The following is a 23,061-nucleotide window of genomic DNA, read 5'->3' on the forward strand; positions in this document are numbered from 1 at the left end:
ACTGAACAGAAACTTCACAGAAGAAGAAATGCAATCAACAAATACATGAAAAATATTCAACATCTCTAGCAATTAGAGAAGTGCAAAAGTACTTCCATCTCACTCCAATAAGAATGGCAATTATCAAGAATATAAGCAACAATAAATGTTCATGAGAATATGAGGAAAATGGAACACTCACATGTTGCTGGTGGGACTGAAAATCGGTACAACCACTATAGAAAGCAGTATGGAGATTCTTCAGAAAACTTGGAATGGAACCACCATTTGACCCAGCTATCCCACTTCTTGGTTTATACCCAAAGGACTTAGTGATGAAGCCACATAAATATTTATAGCAGCTCAATTCACAATAGCTAAACTATGGAGCCAACCTAGGTGCCCTTCAATAAATGAATGGATAAAGCAAATGTGATATATATATACACAATGGAATATTACTTAGCCTTAAAGAAGATTGAGATGATGGCATTTGTCAGTAAATGGATGGAGCTGGAGAATATTATGCTAAGTGAAATAAGCCAATACCAAAAAAAAAAAAAAAAAAAAAAAACAAAGACCGAATGTCTTCTCCAATATGTGGATGCTAATTCACAATGGGCGGGGGACTAGAGAAGAAAGAGGTACTTTGGATTAGGGAGAGGAGAGTGAAGGGAGGGGAGGGGGTCTGGGGGTGAGAAGGTTGGTAGAATGAATTGGACATTATCACCCTATGTGCATATATGACTACATGACCCGTGTGATCCTACATCATGTACAGCCAGAAGAATGAAAGTCATACTCCGTTTATGTATGATGTGTCAGAATGCATTCTACCCTCACATACAACTAATCAGAATTTTTAAAAAGTCAGGATGTCTGTAGGTCCACACAGGGGGAGTCTAAACAATTCAACGAAGTCTACGGCTGACTCTCCCATCAGGGCTGCCTTTCCATCTGTACCTTTGCTCATATTGGTCCCTTGCTTGCACTGCCCCATGTCCCCTATTCAGGTTCCTTTATTCTCCATGAAAATGTAACAGAAAACAAAAATCCCACACTCCCCCTAGACTCGCAGATTTATAGTTACCCTTGAACCCTCCCACTCCCCACATGCATACATGAAGACAAAATGCTCTCCAGAGTAGGCAGCCATTTGAGATTTCCTTCATGTCCTGGCCTAAATTTTTTATTTTTTTCAGAAAGAATCCCCCACAACCTCTCTCTCCATTCCCATCAGATTGTATTCCCTTAGCAAGTCCCCAAGGCTTTACTTATTTATGCAGCCGTCTCATCTGTGGGTGTTTTGATGCCCCCACCTATTTGCATTGTTCTTTATCTTACCTCCCCTTTGCATAACTGGCACAGGGCTGGGCATGCAAAACAAAAGGTCATTAAATGAGTGCTAGCTGACTAACATCAATGTTATAAGCCATAATACAGGAATACAGAAAACAGTTCTGCTTTTCAATTTTTTCATTATGTGCTGGGTACGGTGGCTCACACCTATAATCCCAGTGACTCAGGAGGCTGAGGCAGTGGACTGTAAGTTGGAGGCCAGACTGGGCAACATGGTGAAACCCTGTCTCGAAATTAAAAAATAAAAAAATAAAAGGGGTTGGGGGATATAACTCAATGGTAGAGTACTCGCCTAGCATGCACAAGGCCCTGGGTTTGATTCCCCAGTAATGCAAAAATAAATTAATTTAAAAATTTTCACTATGTTCTATTTAAATCATTTTTAAATGTTTTATTAGTTGTAGATGGATACAATATTTTTATTTTTATTTATTTACTTTTAGATTTTTTTATTTTTTTTATTTTTTGTAGTTATAAATGGACAGCATACATTTATTTTATTTGTTTATTTTTATGTGGTGCAGAGGATCGAACCCAGTGCCTCACAGGTGCTAGGCAAGCGCTCCACCACTGAGCTATATAACCCAGCCCCTATTTAAATCATTTTTAAAAAATATTTATTTTTCAGTTTTCGGTGGACACAACATCTTCGTTTTATTTTATGTGGTGCTGAGGATCGAACCCAGTGCCCCAAGCATGCTACCGCTTGAGCCACATCCCCAGCCCTTAAATCATTTTTGAAGTGTTCAAAAGATGTGTGACTATTTAAAACAAAATGGCACCACAGGTGTTATGGTTTGGATCTGGAAGTTCTCCCAAAGTCTCATGTGCTGAAGGCGTGGTCCCAATGCAGCAAGGTTCTCAAGTCGGGTGTTTGGGAAACTACTGAGAGCCATTGCCAAGTAGGAATGACGCATCGAAATTTCCTTGCCAGCGTACCCCATGTTGCTTAGAGGAAGAATTCGTGGAAATGGATTTGCCTTGGACATTTGAAGTGACATTGCATGTATGTTTGAGAAAGGTGACCCTGCTCAAGGACCAGGGTGGATCCGGGTTTAAGGAGGATCCTACTGGATTAGGGGGGATCAGGTTTTAGGGAGTATCCTGCTCCTTGGGTTTAGGGCGGTTCCAGGTTTAAGGTGTACCCTGCTGGGAATAGGGCGTATCCTGCTGCCTCAGGCAGGACCGCTCCCAGAGTATTTGGAGAGAACGTGGATTTCCCCAGAAGGTGTTTGTAGAGGGCCGGTGTGAGTTGGGGAATAAAGAATTGCTGTTTGAATCTAAAAGGCTGTGAGTGGCTCGTGATTTTGTGCCCAGCCAGACTGCGGCAGGAAACAGCTGGATCATGGGGGCTTGGACAGCATCGGTGGGTTCATCCATTAAGGAAATCAGAATTTGGTGGCATTATTGGGAGGCGGTGGAAACGGTAGGTGGTGGGACACAGTTGGAGGAAGTAGGGCATTAGGGACATGCCCTGGAAGAGTATATCTTGTCCCAGGACCTTCCTCACTCTCTTGTCTGCCTCTGGCTGCCATGAGGTGAGCCACTTTGCTGGGCCATGACCTTGTGCTATCCTGTTCTGCCTCATGCCAGACCCAGAAGCAATGGAGCCAGCCAACCACAGACGGAAACCTCTGAACCCAAGAACCAAAATAAATCTTTTTCTAAGCTGACTTTCTCAGGTATTTGTCACAGCGGTGAAAAGCTAACATAAAAGGCAAACCCAGAACGGACGGCTTGAGGATGTAGAAAAATTTGAACCCTCATACATTGCTAGTGGGAATGAAAAGTGGTATAGCCACTAGAGAAAATGGTTTCTCCAAAAATTAAATGCAGAATTACCACACAATCCAGAAATTCCAAATCTGGACATTTACCCCAAAGGCGTAAAAACAGGGTCTTGAGCAAATAAGGGCATACTTATGTTCATAGAAGCATTATCACAATGACCAAAAGGTCAAAGCTTGAAAAAAGTCCTTATGTCACTCACTATTAAGCTGGCAGCTCTTATGCAGATAATCTAGACAAATTTCCTTCGAGCCATGATCATCCATCCTAGAAGAGGTGCTAACGACATCCAATATGGAATCTGAAAGACAAAAGAGGACACATGCACGCTGATCTCCATGTTTGAATGAAAACCAAAGACACCAGGCCTATCAATGGGAAATAGCACCTCCAATGCAGCCCTGTCAAAATTCTTGAGATTCATGTGTTGACTCCTGAGAGCCCAGACAGCCACTCCATAAAATAAAGTATGGACACCAGGGCCACACGAGAGCTATGGTCATTTCTGAAATTGTAGTCAAACGATTCTGATTCTCAATAAACTCAGCGGCTTATTCCATGTGGTTCTACCGTTTAGTCCTTGCCTGTCTTCATACAGTAGGCTTCTTCACCAAAACCTCTAATTCTAGCCCCGTTAAAGGAAAAACTACAGCCACGGGCACTCTGCTGCAAACTCAAGATCCGGGTCTGAGTGACTCTGATGAGTAACTTTAGGCTGAGCAGGCTAAGAGAGGCCTAGCAGAGTCATGACCATGGGTCCCCCAGGACACAGCTCTGAAAAGTGGAGGCGACTGAGGCAGACTGCCAACTCATAAGGGGGCGGTGGTTTCCCCCGATGGAGTTGGGTACTGGCTTCTCAGATTCTGACTTCTAGAATATTCACCCCATGGCTGCTATTTTGAAGCCAAAACCAGCAGTTTTGTCTACATTCGTAGTTTCATCCATTATTTGACTAGAGCCCTTTGGTGTGATAGACACAGATTTACTACCCCCACATGGGTTCCCCTCTACATTTACCATTACAAAATGCCACTCCTGGGTCATTTCTCATTCGGGCAGTGGTGTGCACATCTTGGGGAGCAGTTCCATTGCCCTGTTGATTCCTAGCTACCGCCATCTCTCTCTGGCTGCCGGTTGTGGTTCCGTGATTTAGAAATCTTGCGGAAGTTATATCCATGGTCGCTCCATCATAATTATTATTAAAAAGAGGGACATGCCGCTGAGTGTCCTGAGTCCCATTCTGGCCCTTGACATTCACAAGGTCTGGGGAGAGGATGGCAGTGCTCTTTCTGGTGGTTACGGTTTCAGGGGTTTTCCCCAAACCAAGAGGGGAGCCCCCAGAAGCTTGACCTGGAAAAAACACATTGTCTCTCCTGGGGCCTTGGTCGTTCTGCCAGGTTGGGGACCCCTTCTGGCTGGAGGACGGCGTTGAATCTGAATGATTCCTATAAAAGAGGCGATCTGAACTTCCATTCTCTGAAAACTTCTGGCTTGACCCCACCTGACCTGGTCCTCCAAGACCAGGTGCCTTAGACAAGAGGGAGGAAGGTGGAGTGCGATCCTGACTCCCCAGATATGTGAACCTGTAGGTGAGGTCACCGACCCCCACGTCCTTCAGGAAAAGCCTTTGGCCGACCACATCCGGACTGGATGTGCGGGAATTCTGAGCAGCTGCTGAGGCAGATGGAGGAAACTCTTGGCTCTCCGGCAGGAATCTGTCCCTACTCTTGCTTCTACCTCTAGTCATCCCAGCTCTACGGTGCGGGGTAGGAGCTGCAAAGAGAAAAGCAAAATGAAACAAAATAATGAAAATTCATGTTCATTGCTGAATGGTTGGGTTCCTACCACTATGCCTCCTCTCTGCTTTCCCACCTTGATATTAAAGGTGTATTAATCTGCCTGTCCCAATTTGGTGCATGAAAATCTTGAGGAAGAGTCCTTAAGGATGAAGGGAGGCTCCTGATGTGAGGGAGGGTGCCAGGGACCAAGAAGGGAGTTCTCCCTTCTTGGTCCCTGGCACTGTCAGGCTATTCTTTGAAGGAGAACTCCCTTTTGGTCCCTGGCAGGAGGGCCCGGGTTTCTCTCCGGGGACTCAGAGGTAGACCTTACTCCCCACCCTCTAGGTGGCGCTGTGCGCTGCTCTGAGTCAGCCAGTATTGCTAGGGTGAATGCAAAGGCGGAAAGGGACAAAATCAGCAAGAAGTTTCCAAATCATCTATCTAGATTTCGCCCACATTGTAATACGAATGTACCCAATCATCTAAAACAGAAAACCACATTCTCAAGGTAGGATTCATTTAAGCTAGAAAGTTTTACAGATTCCTTCATTAGCCTCCCCCCCCCAATGCCTAAGCTTAATAGCAAACATAAAAGTTGAGCCAGGCGTGGTGCTGCACCCCTGTAGCCCCAGGGACTCAGGAGGCTGAGGTACGGGGTCACTAGTTCAAGGCCAGCTAGTGAGACCATGTCTTAAAAGGTCTGGGGATGTATCTCAGTGGTAAAGCATCTCTGGATTCAATCCCAGTACAAATAAACAAACAAAATTAAAATTGACAAAGCAGTGGCTTTTCTCTAGAACTAGGATGAGTCATATCCTGGATGGAGCAATCATGTGTTTGTGAGTGTGCATGGAGTGTGTGTGATATACATGTGTGCCTGTGACGAGTGTGTGTTTGTGTGTGTGCCTGCATGTGTATTTGTGTACATGTGACAAAAAGCTATCCTCTGTTCAGGCAGCACTGTGGTGTGGGAGAAGAGCATTAGGTATGGAAATCAGAACATGCGAGCTCTGCTACTTTCCGGTGGAGTGAGGGCTGAAACATGCCTTTTAAATATATGTCATCTTACTTTTCATCCTTTTAAAAATGATGTAAGGCTGCCTGCAATAAAGGTTGCTTAAAAAATTATCATATCTGACTTACGACCTTATGAATAAATATCAAAGTTGCTTAAAACTTCTAAGCCTCAATTTCGTCGCCCCTTATGTGTGTCTAATAAATAATACATCTACCTTTCTTCATGGTTTTGCTGTGAGGAACAATGAGGTGCTTTAGGTGAGAGTCCCTTTTGTAAATGATAAATCATTCCCAGATATAAAGAAGTATAATTGCTCATTATTTTTTACAGGGTCTTAGACTCATGTATCCTATGTACTTCATAAAATTTACTTCTCCTACAGCTAATTCATAAAGACCAAAAAAAAGTTGAGATTAATCCCATTACATAAAATAGAAAATGCTTAAGAAATGGTCTCTCCACACCCATGAAGATGGCCATTGTAAAAAAAAAAAAAAAAAAAAAAAAACAGACAATGAAAAGTGATAGAGAGGATGTGCAGAAATCTTACCCTTGTGCACAGCCGGCAGAAAGGAAAACTGGTGTAGCTGCTGTGGAAAACCACGTGGCAGCTCCTCAAAAAATTAAATGCAGGATTACCATAAGATCTAACAAGTCTCCTTCTGGTTATCGTCCCAAAAGAAATGAAAACAGGGTCTTCAAGAGATACTCATACATCCACATTCACAGCAGCATTTTTCACAATAGGCAAAACTAGAAATGACTCAGATGTTCATGAAAAAAACAATTAGATAAACAAAATGGGGTATATCCAGATGACAGGATATTATTTAGCCTTTTAAAAAAAGAATTCTGACCATGCTATGACATGGATGACTCTGGAAGACCTTATGGTAAGTAAAATAGCCAGTCATAAAAGGGCAAATATCCTAGTAGCTCGAGAGGCTGAGGCAGGAGGATTATGAGTTCAAAGCCAGCTTCAGCAAAAGCGAGGTGTTAAGCAACTCTGTGAGACTTGTCTCTAAACAAAATACAAAATAGAGCTGGGGATGTGGCTCAGTGATGGAGTGCTCCTAAGTTCAATCCCAGGGTCCCCCCCCCAAAAAAAGGGCAAATATGACATGCTTCCACCTATATGAGATAGGAAGAGTTGCCCAATTTATAGAGACAGAAAACAGAATGCTTGGGAAGGGGCATGGGTGTTAGTTTTCAAAGACAGAGTTTCAGTTTTACAAGATGAGAAAGTTCCGGAAATGACGGTGTGAAAGTAATTAATATTCCCTCAGCAAAAGGAGGCACAAAATAACTGTCAGTGAGACCCTGTCTCTAAATAAATAATCGGGCTTGGGATGTGGCTCACTGGTCAAGTGCCCCAGAGTTCAATCCCAGTACAAAAAAAGAAAGTGTACACAGTTTAAAAAGAAAAGGTATTTACCTCTCGGCCCAGAAGGGTTCCTACGGGCATGTTTGTTGTTGCAGATGTCCTGGATGTTTTGGACCACATCTGGGCTCAGCCCGTGCTCCTTCATGATGGCCAGCACCTTTCTGTCCATCAGGTTATGGGACCTCAGGCAGTTGAGGTAACTACAGTTCCCTCGCGTGAAGTGCTCACAGATGTGGAGTCTCTCGCATGGTGGCTGCTGGCTACAAATCTGCTTTCGACCTTCTCCTTTATAACTTTTGCAAATCTGCAAAAGGGAAATACAACAGCCAGAGATAAAACATCTTTGTATATCTGCCATGCCTTCATTAAGGAAAGTTCAAGTGCACACATATTTCCAAAGCAAACAGATATGCCAAGAGGAGGAAAATCCATGCATATCCCACAATCTCTGATGAGGTGCATTCAATTGATGGCTTATTTGGGACAGAAAAAGGTCTGCAAACTAATTATAAGATAGTGATAAATTTGATAATCCTGGGCTGGGGATGTGGCTCGAGCAGTAGTGCACTCGGCTGGCATGTGCAGGGCGCTGGGTTCGATCCTCAATACCACATAAAAATAAAGATATTGTGTCTACCTAAAAAAAAAACTAAAAACTAAATATTTTTTTTAAAAATTTGATAATCCTTGTTGGATGGCCAACTGCAATAGAGTAGTTTAGCTCTGCATTATGAAAGAGCCCAAAGACAACAGTCTAAGTTTTGCATATCAACTTACTTTTTTTTTTTTTGGTGGTGCTGGGGTTTGAACCCAGGGTCTTGTGCATGCTAAGCAAGCACTCTACCAACTGAGCTATATCTCCAGCCCTCAAGTTACTTTTCAATTAAAAGGACATGTGTTCTACCAACAACTGTAATTCAGAATTTGATCTCTGATTGGAAGAATGTGAAGTATCTAAAATGATAAACTAAAGAAGAAAAGTCTTGCATTTTTATCTAAACAAATATTATCTACATATCTTGGTCCACATGTTTTATCTCTGGCTGCTGTATTTCCCTTCTGCAGATTTGCAAAAGTTATAAAGGAGAAGGTCGAAAGCAGAAAGGGATGGAGTTCCTAATGAGATGCAGAATACTGTCACTGAGGCCCAGTCCTATGATGCAGGACTAGAAGATACCAGTGTAAAGTGTGAGCCCCTAGAAGCAGCTGGAGGACCTCAGGGGACCCACCTACCAGTTCCTGTTTCCCTTGCTGTAAGGGACTGAAATATTTGCCTCATCTACCTAAACTGCACTGTTAAGTAGTCAAAGCAATATGACTGTGTTGTGCAGAATAAAGTGTGATACAAACATAAGAACCAAGAATGAGAAAACTGATAGGATTGGTAAAAATCCTGAATTTCAGACATTTTAAAAATAAACACATTTATAAGATGCTTCCATGAGCTCTGCACAAAATAGATGAACATGTTTTCCCATAATTTGTCTAGACGGATACCAGACCCCAGGAACAGTCATTTAGCCACATAGCTTCTGAAATCAGATTCAAGGATTCAAATAGATATGATCGCTATAGAGTCTACTCTCCAGATTCTAGGCTCTCGATCCCTAGTTCTCAAAGTGTGGTCCTTGGATCAAGCACCATCAGCACCATGTGGACACCTGTTAGGCTTTTCCCCATATTTACAGTTAGAACCACCAGAGATGGAGCCCGAGTATCTGTGTTTTAACAAATCCTCCAGGTAGTTCTGACATATGCCAAGTTTGAGAACCAGTGTCCTGGAGGTTCTAATGAAAAAGAACAACTAGCAACTTGAGAAATGATGCTTTGGTTTAACATTCCTGTTACCATGCTGATCCTAAAGCAAGAAGGCTCTGGCCTTAAATATGCCAGAACAAATGAAGTCATTCCTTCCTTTAATAAACAAAGTTTTACAACGATGTGTTTTATATGATTAGTAAAAATCCTGAATTTACATACCAAGAAGTCAGATTTGCCTGATGTTTTCATGTTCTCATGAGTCAAGGCTTAATGGAAAAGAAGGCTATATTAAGTATTTTAGGACAGAGATTATGTCTTGTTCACGTCTGCCTTCAGGGAAGGCATAATGTCTGACAATTGCACTTCTAAATTTTAACTGAATAAATGTAAAAAGAAAAAAAAATTAAAACAGTGATACCCAGAGGGTTCAATGCCTTCTCAATTAAAACAGTGATACCCAGAGGGTTCAATGCCTTCTCCAAGGTCCCACGGGTAGTTAAAGGCAGAATAAGTCTCAAGAGATGTCAGAGGGCTGAAAACATTCCATGGTGGCCCTCTCAGGTCCCTGTCCACCTCTCCCAGCCACAGCTGATCCTCTACACTCCCTCTCGTGCTTAACTTAGCCCCTCTTTCACATATCATGTATCATCCAAATTACAGCTGGACATGGTGATGCAAGCCTGTATTCCCAGTGACTCGGAGGCCGAGGCAAGAGGATCATGAGTTCGAAGCCAGCCTCAGCAACTTCACAAGGCCCTGTGTAACTCAACAAGACCCATTCTCAAAATAAAAAGTAAAAAGAGCTAGGGATGTGGCTCAGTGATTAAAAGCATCTGGGTTCAATCTCTGGTACAAAAAAAAGAAAAAAGAAAAAAAAAATCACTTCTCATGTCTTAGTTTCTAAAATGCTCACAGAAATACACTGAGTTCACAGTCAAAAAGTGTTTAATCGGGCTGGGGATGTGGCTCAAGCGGTAGCGCGCTCGCCTGGCATGCCTGCGGCCCGGGGTTCGATCCTCAGCACCACATACAAACAAAGATGTTGTGTCCGCCGAAAACTAAAAAATAAATATTAAAAAAAAAATTCTCTCTCTCTGTCCCCCTCTCACTCTCTCTTAAAAAAAAAAAAAAAAAGTGTTTAATCACCAAGAAGTCTCCAGCAAGTCTTTTGTCCTCTGTCACTGAATTCCAACCTCCTTCCCTTCCGCCCACCCTATCTGGATCTTCTATAAGTTTCTGTGCCTCTCTTTCAATATGAGGCTAACTTCTCTACTCAAGGATTTTTCTCAGGTCAGATACCTTGCCTTGAACAGTTCCTGTAATGCTCAAGAGTACACGGCCAAATGAATGAGACTTGATGATCCATCATTGCCCCCATCTTTCTTCTAGAATTGGAGGCCCCCAAGTTTTAGATAGACAAATGATCACTGAGCCAGAAAATCCATTTCCTACCTCTGTTCTGGCTAAGAATGATCATGTGATAAACTCTGACCAAGAGGTGTGAGCAGATGTGCTATTTACATTGCCCATGTCACATCTTTTATAAAAGAAACTGCCTGCCTTCCATGTACCACCTCTCTACCTTCCCACTGGCTAGAACATGGTGACCAACCGGAACAGCTGTGTAACTAGAGGAGGAAGACCACATTTTGAAAGCAACAAAGCTGACCTACTGGCCTGAGTCTCTGGATGACAGTGTGGAATCCAATTGCCTGACCACCCAGGTTACCTGCCTGCCCATATGCAGGCAAGAGTTGGCAAACTTATCTGTAAAGGACCAGATTTTAATATTTTAGGCTTTGAGGCCACCCAGTTTCTGTTGCAGCTACTCAGATTGCCCTCTCAGAATGAAAGCAGCCACAGTGACAGACAAATAGAAGTATATTTTATTCAAGTCACTGCAGTGGGGGGGGGGGGGAAGATCTCTGTTACAACAGCTTAACCTCTTCTTCCCCATCCTTTCCCCAGCCTCTCTGCAGAGGCCTCCCAGGTGGAAAGCATGGACTGGTCCTCTGACTGGCTATCGTCTCCAGCTCATCTCACTCACACAGGGTTCCCAGCAGCCTAGCAGCGGAGGCATCCCAGAGCCAAATGCTTATTAAGACTTTGAATAGGAAGGAAATTGCTGGAATCTCTGAGGTCACTCAGCAGCAGCCCTGGCTGCCACCCAAAGAGCCCTGGTGTCAACCATGAGTGTCTTTCTGCCCCTACCCAACATGCCCATGATACGACACTGCCAATAATACTCTCCCTGCTGTTCAGGAGGAACTGTAACTTACCTCAGGCATAAAAAACGGGTCGCTTTGGAGGAGGAGTACAGCTAATTGCTCTTGGTTAAGTCCAGAGAGCTCGTGGTTTTTCAGGACTTGGAAATTCTTTTCTGAGAGAACCTCATGAGAATATTTGCATAAATTCCTAGAAGAAAACATGACAATCGTCAGTGTTTCCACTCCACAAACAGTAAGAAAAAGAAACCATCCAGCTTGCAGAAGACAATTTTTTTTTTCTTTTCGGTGTGTGTGTGTGTGTGTGTGTGTGTGTGTGTGTGTGTATGTGTGTGTGGTGCTGGGGATTGAAGCCAAGGCCTTATGCATACAAGGCAAGCACTCTACCAACTGAACTATATCCTCAGCCCCCAGAAGACAACTTTGAAAGATAAATGTATGAAGCACATAGATTAGCATGTATTATTCATAAATTATACATGTGTATACACATGCTGACCTTAGTTATTGTAATACTTCTCTGAATAGTATCTCCTGGTAATCATTTGTGTATAGTTCAGAAAAGTGAAGAGGAAAAAAAATGGTAAACAAACAAAAATCAATCTATTAGAAATTATTACCCATTGAGAAATGGAGAAGATGATAAAGTCAAGAAAATAGGAGAGGTTCATTTACTTAACTTTTTTGTGTATATGTGGTACTGGGGATTGAACTCAGGGGAGCTTAACCATGGAGCCACATCCGACAGTCCTTTTTAATATTTTATTTGTAGACAGGGTCTCACTAAGTTGCTGAGGCTGGCTTTGAACCTGCAATCCTCCTGACTCAGCCTCCCAAGCTGTGTGCCACCACACCTGGCTGCATTTACAACATTTTAATTATGTGAAATTGTTCATTGCTTAATCTGTTCTGATTTACTTGTGACTAAACAGGAATAGAGGAAGCTCTTTATATTCAAACTACTCCACTGAAAAAGATGGAAAATCTTCTTTTCTTTAGGTCACTAATGAATTATGTCAGCAGTGTCCAATGCAACATTCCAAGATGATACAGTTGACCTACAATCAATACTTTGAATACATAAGCCATGTATGGCAACTGAGCACTTGATATAATCACATTGAAGTCTGAGAATTGCTGACTTAGAACATGAATAAACCCAAAGAACACTGGTGCTGGCCTCAAACAAGCATAATTTGACAGTTATCAATGTCCACTCATTCCACTTCTTAGTTTTCATATCCTTCATATATCATGGAAATCCTCAGGTTTATGGTTTTAATAGTTATTGATATGATGGCCTATTAAAATTTTCTAGTTTGGACAGCCATAATCAAATTGACAAACAAGTAATGGGCCAGACTTTCACTATTTAAGTAGTGGGAATACAATTATCTGTGTACAAATAGCCTTCTTTTTTTCCATTATTTCCTTGAGAGCTTGCCTCAAGTGATACAGTAATTTTCTTGACAGCTTATGTTTCACTTTGATCCATTGGTCTCTGTAAGACATGCCAGCCATCTGGCAGTTCCCCACAAGCACATTAACATAGACTTTATCAGTTTTACTACTTCAGTAGGTATAGAGTAAACTTATACTTTTACTAATACTTTTACTAATACCCACTTTTATTATGAGCAAGACTTTTTTTTTAAAGAGAGAGAGAGAGAGAATTTTAATATTTATTTTTTAGTTTTCGGCAGACACAACATCTCTGTTTGTATGTGGTGCAGAGGATTGAACCCAGGCTGCACGCATGCCAGGTGAGCGAGCTACGGCTTGAGCCACATCCCCAGCCTCAACTGAAATATTCTTAAATGTAGGTGTGAAGCTTGTGTTTCCTCTCATTACTGTTTGTTTCTATTCTTTAACTGTTTACCTAATGAAGATACAGACCTGCAGATTTGCAAAGGTTCTTTCTTTCTTTCTTTTTTTTTTTTTAAGATAGAGGAGAGAGAGAGAGAGAATTTTTAATATTTATTTTTTAGTTTTCGGCAGACACAACATCTTTGTTGGCATGTGGTGCTGAGGATCGAACCCGGGCCGCACGCATGCCAGGCGAGCGCGCTACCGCTTGAGCCACATCCCCAGCCCTCTTTGTTTCTTCTTTTTTTTTTTTTTAAACTAAAGTGAGTACCATTTTGAATTAATTCTTTTTTTTTCTTAAGAGAGAGTGAGAGAGGGAGAGAGAGAGAATTTTTTTTTTAATGTTTGTTTTTAAGTTTTAGGTGGACACAATATCTTTATTTTACATTTATGTGGTGCTGAGGATCGAACCCAGTGCCTTGTGCATGCTAGGTGAGCACTCTACCACTGAGCCACAACTCCAGCCCCGAGAGAGAGAATTTTTTAATATTTATTTTTTAGTTACTGGCGGACACAACATCTTTGTTGGTATGTGGTGCTGAGAATCGAACCCGGGCCGCACGCATGCCAGGCGAGTGAGCTACCGCTTGCGCCACATCCCCAGCCCTCTTTGTTTCTTTAATATCCATTTTACCTATCTTGTTGATTTCAAATAGTTTTGCATTTCTTTTTTCATTGAGAATTGATTAAGGTTGTCATTGCTAAATATTGATACAATCAGGTCCTCCCCATTCACCACTCATAATTTAGCCTACTGTTTAACAGTTGGGAAAAAATTCATATGTACACCACTTCTCTCTCTCTCTCTCTCTCTCTCTCTCTCTCTCTCTCTCTCTCTCTCTCTCTCTGGTACTATGAATTGAACCCCTTGGTGCCCAACCGCTGAACCATATCCCAGCCCTTTCACTTATATAAAGTGAGTTGCTTAGGGCCTCACTAAGTTATTGAGGCTGGCTTTGAACTTGTGATCCTCCTGCCTCAGCCTTCAGAGCTGCTGGGATCATAGGTTTGCGCCACCATGACCAACTCAATACTAATTCTTTCAAATATCTGAAGCTTATTAATGACAAAGATTGTCAAAGTGGGACATGTGTTTTGTATCAGTTTTTCTCAATAACTTCTATTAAATGATTCCTTTCTTGTTATCCTGGACTATTGTACGTTAACCTTTTATAAAGTTTAAAACTACTGGAACCCCTACTGTGTGCGTGTGCACATGTTTGTTTTATCATTCTGCCATTTTACTTTGAAACCAATACCATAATACCATATAATTCAGAGGTCTTTTATGCTATATTTTAAATATTGTAATTTAGGATATTGTTAGCTTACTCCTTTTTTGTTTCAGTGTGCTTAACTGTTTCTCCTTAAAATTTTATCAAACTTTTGTCAACTTCCACAAAACAGCATAACAGAGATCTTATTTCTGTTAACCCCATAAATCCCACTGCATATTTAACATGTCTTAAATTTTCTGACTCAGGAACCCAAGATACCTTTCTACTGCCTCAAGCCTTGTTCTGTTTTCTCAACTTTTAATTAAAAATTTTCCTTTAATAATCGTCTCCGTTGTCCCAAATATTAAATATTATCTGATGCCACTATTATTTTTAGTTGTTTGTCGCTGATAAACAGAAATGCAAAATGACCTTATTGAAATCGGTGATTTTTCAAAAATGTAAACATCTAGACAAACGTTATTTTCTAAGCATTAATTGTTAAAGGTCACTTATCCAAATATTGCCTGTGTGTGAAACATTTCTGAAACCCTCCGGAATTGCCTTCAGATCTAGCAATAGAACTTCTAAGAAAAAAAAGCCACAGAATCAACAACCCTGTCAGCCACCTGCTGAGCTCTGGCGCCCTGGCCAGCCATGCCATGTACCGTACCGTGATTCATGAACAGCTCAAGGACAGCTGGTCAGTCTCTGGCAACAGCCTCTACCCCAGCCATTTTCCCAGGCAAGGCTTCTCCTTGCTTTCTCCACCAATGACCTTGGCTTTCAGCATGTTTCTGGCACTCCTTGATAAGGCGGACCTCAACTATCTGCTGACTTCTGGATTGGGCTCTGTGGTTTCAGATAACTGCTCCCCACCAACCTCCACCTCCCCAAACCCCCTGCAGCTGGGCTAAGACTCTGCCTTATCGTTCACTGCCCCAGCCCACAGGTAGTCTCCTGCTGCTTCCAGTCAAAGCAGAAATGGCTCCATCATATCTTGACCAGACCTTGTGAGGCATCTCACTCCCTGGTTCTCAGGACACTGCCATCAATGTTCCTGTTGATATTGATCTGAAAATGATATCACTAAAACACTCCCATGGACAGACTAAGGCTCTGCCCTCTGGCTCTGAGACATTGATTAACTAACTGTTGGCCACTGGAATAAGGAATCCCTACTTTCCCTTGGGCTCCAGTCCAGACATCCGGAACACGGAGCCCAGCTGATGGCATCTCTTGCAGGTCACATGGAGATGCAGGATTGGTTGTGCCTGTCCTCACCAAGGACATGTCACTCCCAAGGTCCCTGAACTCACCGCTTTCTCTAAAAACCCAAAAGCAGCCAGGCAGCTTAATGGAGATCTGCTTGGAACCCTGAGTGTCTAGGACTTTCCCAGCCCACCCAGGTCATTTGTGTCTGGAGGAAGAGCCACACCTAGCATGCACTGCACTGGCTGGTGTCCCCGACATTACCCCAGTTACACTTGGCCCAGTTACACTTCTCGTTTCTTGTCTTGGGCCTCCAGCAAACTACTTATTCCTTCAGATTCCATCTACTTAAAACCTGTTTCAAACTGCAACATGTATGTCTAGCCTTGGTGGCCCTACACCTGGTGGCCCTACACCTGGTGGCCCACTGTTTCTCCACATTCCCCAGACGTCCCCCAACTTTTATCTTTGCCCTAATTGCAGCACATTGATCAGCCACAAAGGAGGGGCAAGTTGTACTCACATTCTACTTGGGGGCAAGCACAGAGTGACAGGAACTTTACATCTGTTATTAATTTAGCCATCAAAATAATCCTACTTGGGGAAACCTAAGAAAGATGAGAAGTTAAGGGTGACTCAGATAAGGGGAGATCTGATTGTTAAAACAAACAAAACAGATCTGAGACTTTTCTAAATCAAGAAGAAAAAAAAATTACCATTCTGGATTATTGAAGCCACTATTCCTCTTTACTGCCTTTTTTATTTGCAGGGGGGGGGCGGATACCAGGGATTGAACCTAGAGGCGCTTAACCATGAGCCATATCCTCATCTGTTTTTGCATCCGTTTCTGTTTTATTTTGATAGGGTCTTGCTAAGTTGCTTAAGGTTGTTGATAAGTGGCTGAGGCTGGCTTTGAACTTGCAATCCTCCTGCCTTGGCCTTTTGAGCTGCTGGGATTACAGGCGTGCACCACAATGTGCCTGGCTCTACACTGGCCTCTTGAGGACTAATACTTCTCATAGTGTGGGTCCTGGGTACAGCCTCCTCTGCATCAACCTGAGATTGTACAAGAGCAAATTGTGGGGGTCTCCTCCCAGACCTACCAGGTGATATCAAATATTTTTAGCATTCATTGGGATCATGTAGAGGATTTATTAGAACAAAACAATCAGGCGCAGTGGCACACACCTGTAATCTCAGCAGCTTGGGAGGCAGAGGCAGGAGAATTACAAGTTTAAAGTCAGCCTCAGCAATTTAGCAAGGCACTAAGCAACTCAGTGAGACCTGTCTCTAAATTTAAAAAAAAACAAAACAGCCCCAGAATTTCTGAACCACTGGTCTGGGGGCACTCAGAACTGACGTGTGTGGCAAGCTCCCAGATGATCCACCGAGCAAGTTCTAGGGCACACTAGAGTATCAGGGCTCAAGGGTGCCTCCCACAAGGGAACAATGGGCCCTACAGAAGGTTGGTTAGACCTGCAGGACTCCCCGATTCCCAGAGTTGCCCAGGACAAAGCAAACACTAGCAGAGTTCTGGGTGTACTTGGAGCTGATAAACTTCAAGCAAATTGCAGAAGTTGGGATAGGAAATGGTAACTTTTAACAAAGGATTAGAGATGGCCTTGAAAGAGGCAGAATAGTCCCTCTTTCAGGAATCCCAGGCCTAAAACCTAAAAACAAATGACCTTTTCACTTTTTCATTCCAAGCACAGGAAAAAAAAAAGTTATTTTAAATCAGGCAAAAAGTGCCCCCCCCGCCCCGCCCCCCCCCCCCCCGCCCCAGGGTGCCAACCAAAAAGCCAGGCTCCACAGTGCTTCTTATCCCAACAACACGGTCATTAACTAGAGAGTGTTTAAAAATACCTGACCCTGGGCCACACCCTCAGACAAGGGTTTAATCTGAGCAGAGCTGGACCCCAGGTGATTCTAATGTGCAGTCAGGGTTAAGAATCACTGGTTGGGCTTGTCATATCTGATTCTGGGTTAGGCTCCTGAACTGGATGTTCGCCTCTGAGCCCTTGGGCTTTGCAAGTCAAGTAAACACAGGGCCAGCTCAACAGCAGACCAAGCAGAAACCAAGAGAATCTGGAGAGTAACTGGTATTGAAATACCCCTTTCCTTTCTCCTCCTCAACCTTCTCTTCCCCCATACCCAACGGGTGGATGAAAACAGCTGACTTCTGTAGAAAACAGGAAATAGTTCACCATAATGTAAGCCAGGTAGAGAAAGAACCAGGATATGTGAAAGATAAAAATCTACAGAACATTATTCTAATGAATAAAATGTCAGGGGACCAGGGGTGGAGCTCAGTGGCAGAGTGCTTGCCTAGCATATGTGAGGCACTGGGTTTGATCCTAAGCACCACAATAAATAAATACATAAATACATAAATAAGTGAAACGAAGGTATCGTGTCCATCTACAACTAATAGATAAATAAATAAATAGGAATAGAATGTCAGGAATCAAAAAACAACCCTACCTGTTGATTCATGTAATTCCAACAATTCCAGGAGGCTGAGGCAGGAGGATTGTGAGTTCAAAGCCAGCCTCAACAATTTAGCAAGTCCCTAAGAAACTTAGTGAGACCCTGTCTCAAAAGAAAATACAGGGGCTGGGATGTGTCTCAGTGGTTAAGTGCCCCTGGGTTCAATCCTCAATACCCCAAAATAAGTAAATAAAATAACAACAACCCTAATAAGTACCATTTTAAGGCCACTACTCTCTTTATGTTGGTACTTCTCATGTTCCAGATTAGATTGCTGATGGGGGGGGGCATGGGGAGAATGGAAGAACTTTGATTGGGCAAAGGGGAGGGAGAGGAGGGGAGGGAGCCTAGGAACAGGAAAGATGGTGTAAGGGGATGAACATCATTACCATAGGTACATGTATGACTGTACATGTGGTGCAACCTGTAGTACCACTATATATATATATATGTGTACAATCAGAGAAATGAAAAATTAATTATGCTCCGTTTGTGTACAATGAATCGAAATGCATTCTGTGGTCCTGTATAACTAATTGGAACAAATAAAAAATTTAAAAGTTTTTTTAAAAAGATTAGATTGTTGTCAGGATGGTTCACTACAGCTGGAACCCCTGGGAAGGCAGGGAGAAACAGAGTGGCTAAAACAGAATACAGACGCTGTGGAGGGGAGACAAAGGTGGAGCTGGGAGCACTGGCCGTAACCACACTGCAATACAGGCAGCTGCTAGGCACAGAGAAGGGAGCCGTGCCATCACTGCAGCCATCACTGCAGCATGGCCCAGCCCGAGCTGCAGGTCTCTGCCTGGGAAGAGGAGGCCAGAGACTGCAGAGGGCAACAGGAGGGGATCCAGGCCCACTAAGGATGGGGGTAGGGGTGCGGGGTGGGGAAAGAGGCTCAAAATCTGTACAGGTTCTACAGTTGCACCAAGAGTGGGACAAATAGCATTGGTGCCACCAAACATCATCTCTCTGTTGGGGACGACTCCCCGGTCTGGACACTTCTCTAGTGGTTTGCAAACATTGCTGCGTGGTACAACGTTTGTAAAATGTAGCTCGGTGACAGAGCTCTTGCCCACCCTGCCTGAGGTCCTGGGTGCAACCCCCAGCACCAGAAGGAAATGATCAACAAATCAGAAAATCCAGACCCCTCCCCACCCCCCAACTCATCTGCTGATTAAATCACAATGTCTAGGTGCAGGAGCCAGACATCAGTGTTTTTGAAAGTGTTTGCAAGTGACTCCAACATCACAGAAGGACTGAGAGAAAGGCTAGGAAGGGAAGAGACTAAAGGGCAGGAGGTGGTGGCAATGTTGCCAGAAGTCTGGATGATTAGCGAAAGTAGGTCACACAAGACTCCTCTCCTGTCACGTGTCTCTTCTCCCCACCCAGATATAAATTCCTTTGAAAGCTAAGATTAATAATAAAACAAACTAGAGAGGAAGATTAATAACTAGTTAAGGGTATTTGAGGGTTCCATTTTAGCGAGACAGGAAGGGGAATGAACACTCTGTTGCCGGCTGGCCAGAATGCCAGAGGCTTCCTGTGTGTCTTAGTTATGCCACATAGAGTAACAGGTAGGTCACCTTAACATTTGAGAAAGCACTACTTTTGAATCTTTTGTTCACTCTGCTCCAAACAAATCATTTCTCTTTTACTTCCTCAAGCTGGGAAAGCACATAACACTTGCATTAGCAATCAGCCAGAAAGCACCTCTCAGGGTACCATTTGTTTCTGAAAGTGTGGTTTGGACCCCTGCAAAAGAATCCTTCAGGGCTGCATCCATCCCTTCTGAACCAGAATTTCCCCTGTGTTACTCAGGAGCCCACAGTTCAGTAAGCTCCCCACCTGGTTCACAGGCACACGGAAGTTCGAGAAGCACAGTTTGAAAACTGAGTACCTGTACACCTGGACATTATTCAAAACAATCTGTCAGGGAGAGGAGGAAATGCTGCAGCTCATTATATTTATTTATTTATTTTTAATCTAAGAAAACAGAAATCATGGCCTGGACTGAAAGAATTAGTGGGGGTGGGATTAACCAGTTAACAGAGAAGAGGCACAAGAAGACCTTTAGGGCTGATGAAAACACTCCATACCTTTTCTTGCAGTCTTGCAACATGGCATGTGTCCACTTGTCAGGACTCTTTACACTGTTCACTTTAAAATGGTATATTTTAGGGCTGGGGTTGTGGCTCAGTGGTAGAGCGCTCGCCTAGCAAGTGCGAGGCCCTAGGTTTGATCTTCAAAACCACATAAAAATAAATAAAATAAAGGTATTGTATCCAACTACAAATAAAAAGTAAATATTAAAAAATGGTATATTTTATTCAATATAAATCTTACCTTGATACAGTTGATTTAATTTTTTTTTTTTTTTGTACCAGGGATTGAACCCAGGGGTACTTACAAATGAGCCACACCCCCAGCCCTTTTTATACTTTATTTAGAGACAGGGTCTCACTAAATTACTTAGAGCCTCGCTAATTTGCTGTGGATGACTTTTTTGGGGGGCGGGGCAGGGATTGAACTAACTCAGGGGCACTCAACCACTGAGCCACATTCCCAGCTATTTTGTATTTTATTTAGAGGCAGGGTCTCACTGAGTTGTTTAACGCCTCACCGCCTCACCATTTCTGAGGCTGGCTTTGAACTTGCGATCCTCCTGTCTCAGCCTCCAGAGCCACTGGAATTACAGGCCTGCACCACGACACAGGGCCTAAAAGACCTCTTTTAACTTAATGTAGCAAGTTGGTCTGAAACATTTAAGTTCTTTTTGTATGGAAAATAGTTAAAAGATCAAAAGCTGGGTCTCTACTTTCTTCCCCAACACTGAGTCAGCCTCCCTGCTCCAACTTGGTTTCTGATTTCTCACTGGGCCTCAACCACTAGGTCTTCCTAAAATCTTTGATTCCTTTTCCACACTCATTTGGCACCTTGGCTATTTCAAAGTACCTGCAGGCAAAGATCACAGATTCCTGTTTGAAAGTCAATATGGTCAAAAGAGTATGAAAATCAGACCCATTTTACGGATGGGAAACAAACATCACTTATTTTAAATGTTTATTTTTTTGCCATTGCTATATTATTGCAAAAAGTAGTATTTTGTTATTGGGTGCTTATTTGTCACTACATAAGATTTCATCATGGTCCACAGTACCCCTTACAATCCTATTGAATTTCTTAGCTTAATTTCTGCAGAACACCATAGACATTGAAAGTCAACTATGATCACATTAAAATGAAAAAAAAATTGAAGCAAACCTGAAAAGAGAACAGAAATTCCCAAATGATTCTTACAAGGTGTACCCTTTTGTGTCATGATATTGCAGAAAACAGCACATCTCCAAGGCTCCCACCCTGAGAGCAGGATTACACAGACAGTGCAAATTGGTAACAGAAAGAATTTCCAGGAAGATTCCTGGGTAAATACCTTCACACAAACAACAGGGCTCACAGGCAAGTAAAATGCACACCTTGAGGGGTTGGGGTTGTGGCCCAGTGGTAGAGCGCTCGCCTAGCACGTGTGAGGCTCTGGGTTCAATCCTCAGCACAACATAAAAATAAATAATAAAAGTATTGTGTCCAACTATAACTAAAAACTAAAATATTAAAAATAAATAAATGCACACCTTGAAAATGTCATACTTAGAAATAAAACGGGCTCAAGAGGACATATATTAAGTAATTCCATTTATAGGAAAAGTTCAGAATCCAGAGAGACAGAAAATAGATTGAGAGGTTGGTTGCCAGGAGCTGGGGAAGGAGGAGTGATGGCTGACGGGTGGGGATTCTGCTGGGGGTGATGGAAATGTTCTGGAATTTGATAGTGATGATGGTTCCGCTCATGAGTGTGCTGGCTGACTCTGAATTAATCATTTTAAAATAGTTTTAGCTATTTTTTAAAATGGCGAATAAATAAGGTTATCACAAACAAAAATAAAGGGAGCACTAAGATGACCAAAAAATAAAATGCAAAGCAGCATTATCAAGTAAGACAATTAAAAAAAATTATAGTTGTAGATGGACAACATGCCTTTATTTTATGTTTAATTTTTTTTAAATATTTATTTCTTTAGGTATCGATGGACACAACACAATGCCTTTATTTTTATGTGGTGCTGAGGATCGAACTCGGGTCCCTCCCGTGCTAGGCGAGTGCTCTACCGCTGAGCCACAATCCCAGCCCCTATGTTTAATTTTTATATGGTGCTAAGGATTGAACCCAGTGCCTCAACTTCTGGTAGGCAAACACTCTACCACTGAGCCACAACCCTTTTTAAGGCATATTACCTGCCTTGTAAAATTATCTTACTTGGGCTGGGGCTCAGTGGCAGAGTACTTGCCTAGAGTGCGTGAGGCACTGGGTTTGATTCTCAGCACCACATAAAAATAAATCAAGGTCCAACAACAACTAATAAAATATTTTTTTAAATAAAGGGCCCAAGCCACTAACATATTAACAATTAAAACTACATTGTGCCCACCTGTAATACCAGTGGCTCAGGAGGCTGAGGCAAGAGTATCACCAAGTTCAAAGCCAGCCTCGGCAACTTAGGGAAACCCTGTCTCAAAATAAAAAATAATATGGGCTGGGGATATGGTTCCGTGGTAAAGTGCCCCTGGTTTCAATCCCTGGTACCAAAACAAACAAACAAACAAACAACAACAAAGTACACACATTGAGATACAATTTCATATTCCCTGAATTGGCACAAATTTTAAAAGGCCCATGATACCAATTGGCAAGACTGTAAAGCAAGGATGCGTGATATTGGTCAAAGTATATTGTTAAATTGTGTATTGTATACATGAGGAAATATGTAACAACAAATTCCATCAGTATGTACAACTATAACACACCAATTTAAAAATGTGGGGGGAAAAGAATATAAAGCAAGGAAATATTCAGATCTGGTAAAAATTCTACTTGGCAAACACACTTTGGAAAACAATTTAGAATTATCTCATAAAACTAATGGTAAGT

At 42.5% G+C, this 23,061-nt stretch overlaps 1 protein-coding gene across 1 annotated transcript in view; it reads right to left on the reverse strand.

Moving 5' to 3' along the window:
• Window positions 1-23,061, reverse strand: part of Zc3hav1 (zinc finger CCCH-type containing, antiviral 1) — a 56,862-nt gene that overhangs the window by 25,565 nt on the left and 8,236 nt on the right. The window contains exons 2-5 of the mRNA XM_078040612.1: window positions 11,347-11,482; window positions 7,358-7,610; window positions 4,144-4,899; window positions 3,329-3,427 (exon numbers count right to left, since the gene is read on the reverse strand). Coding sequence (XP_077896738.1) covers window positions 3,329-3,427; window positions 4,144-4,899; window positions 7,358-7,610; window positions 11,347-11,482 — 1,244 coding nt within the window. The remainder of the gene's footprint in view (window positions 1-3,328; window positions 3,428-4,143; window positions 4,900-7,357; window positions 7,611-11,346; window positions 11,483-23,061) is intronic.

Source organism: Ictidomys tridecemlineatus, chromosome 2, assembly GCF_052094955.1.
Source record: "Ictidomys tridecemlineatus isolate mIctTri1 chromosome 2, mIctTri1.hap1, whole genome shotgun sequence".
In the NCBI taxonomy this organism is placed as follows: domain Eukaryota; kingdom Metazoa; phylum Chordata; class Mammalia; order Rodentia; family Sciuridae; genus Ictidomys; species Ictidomys tridecemlineatus.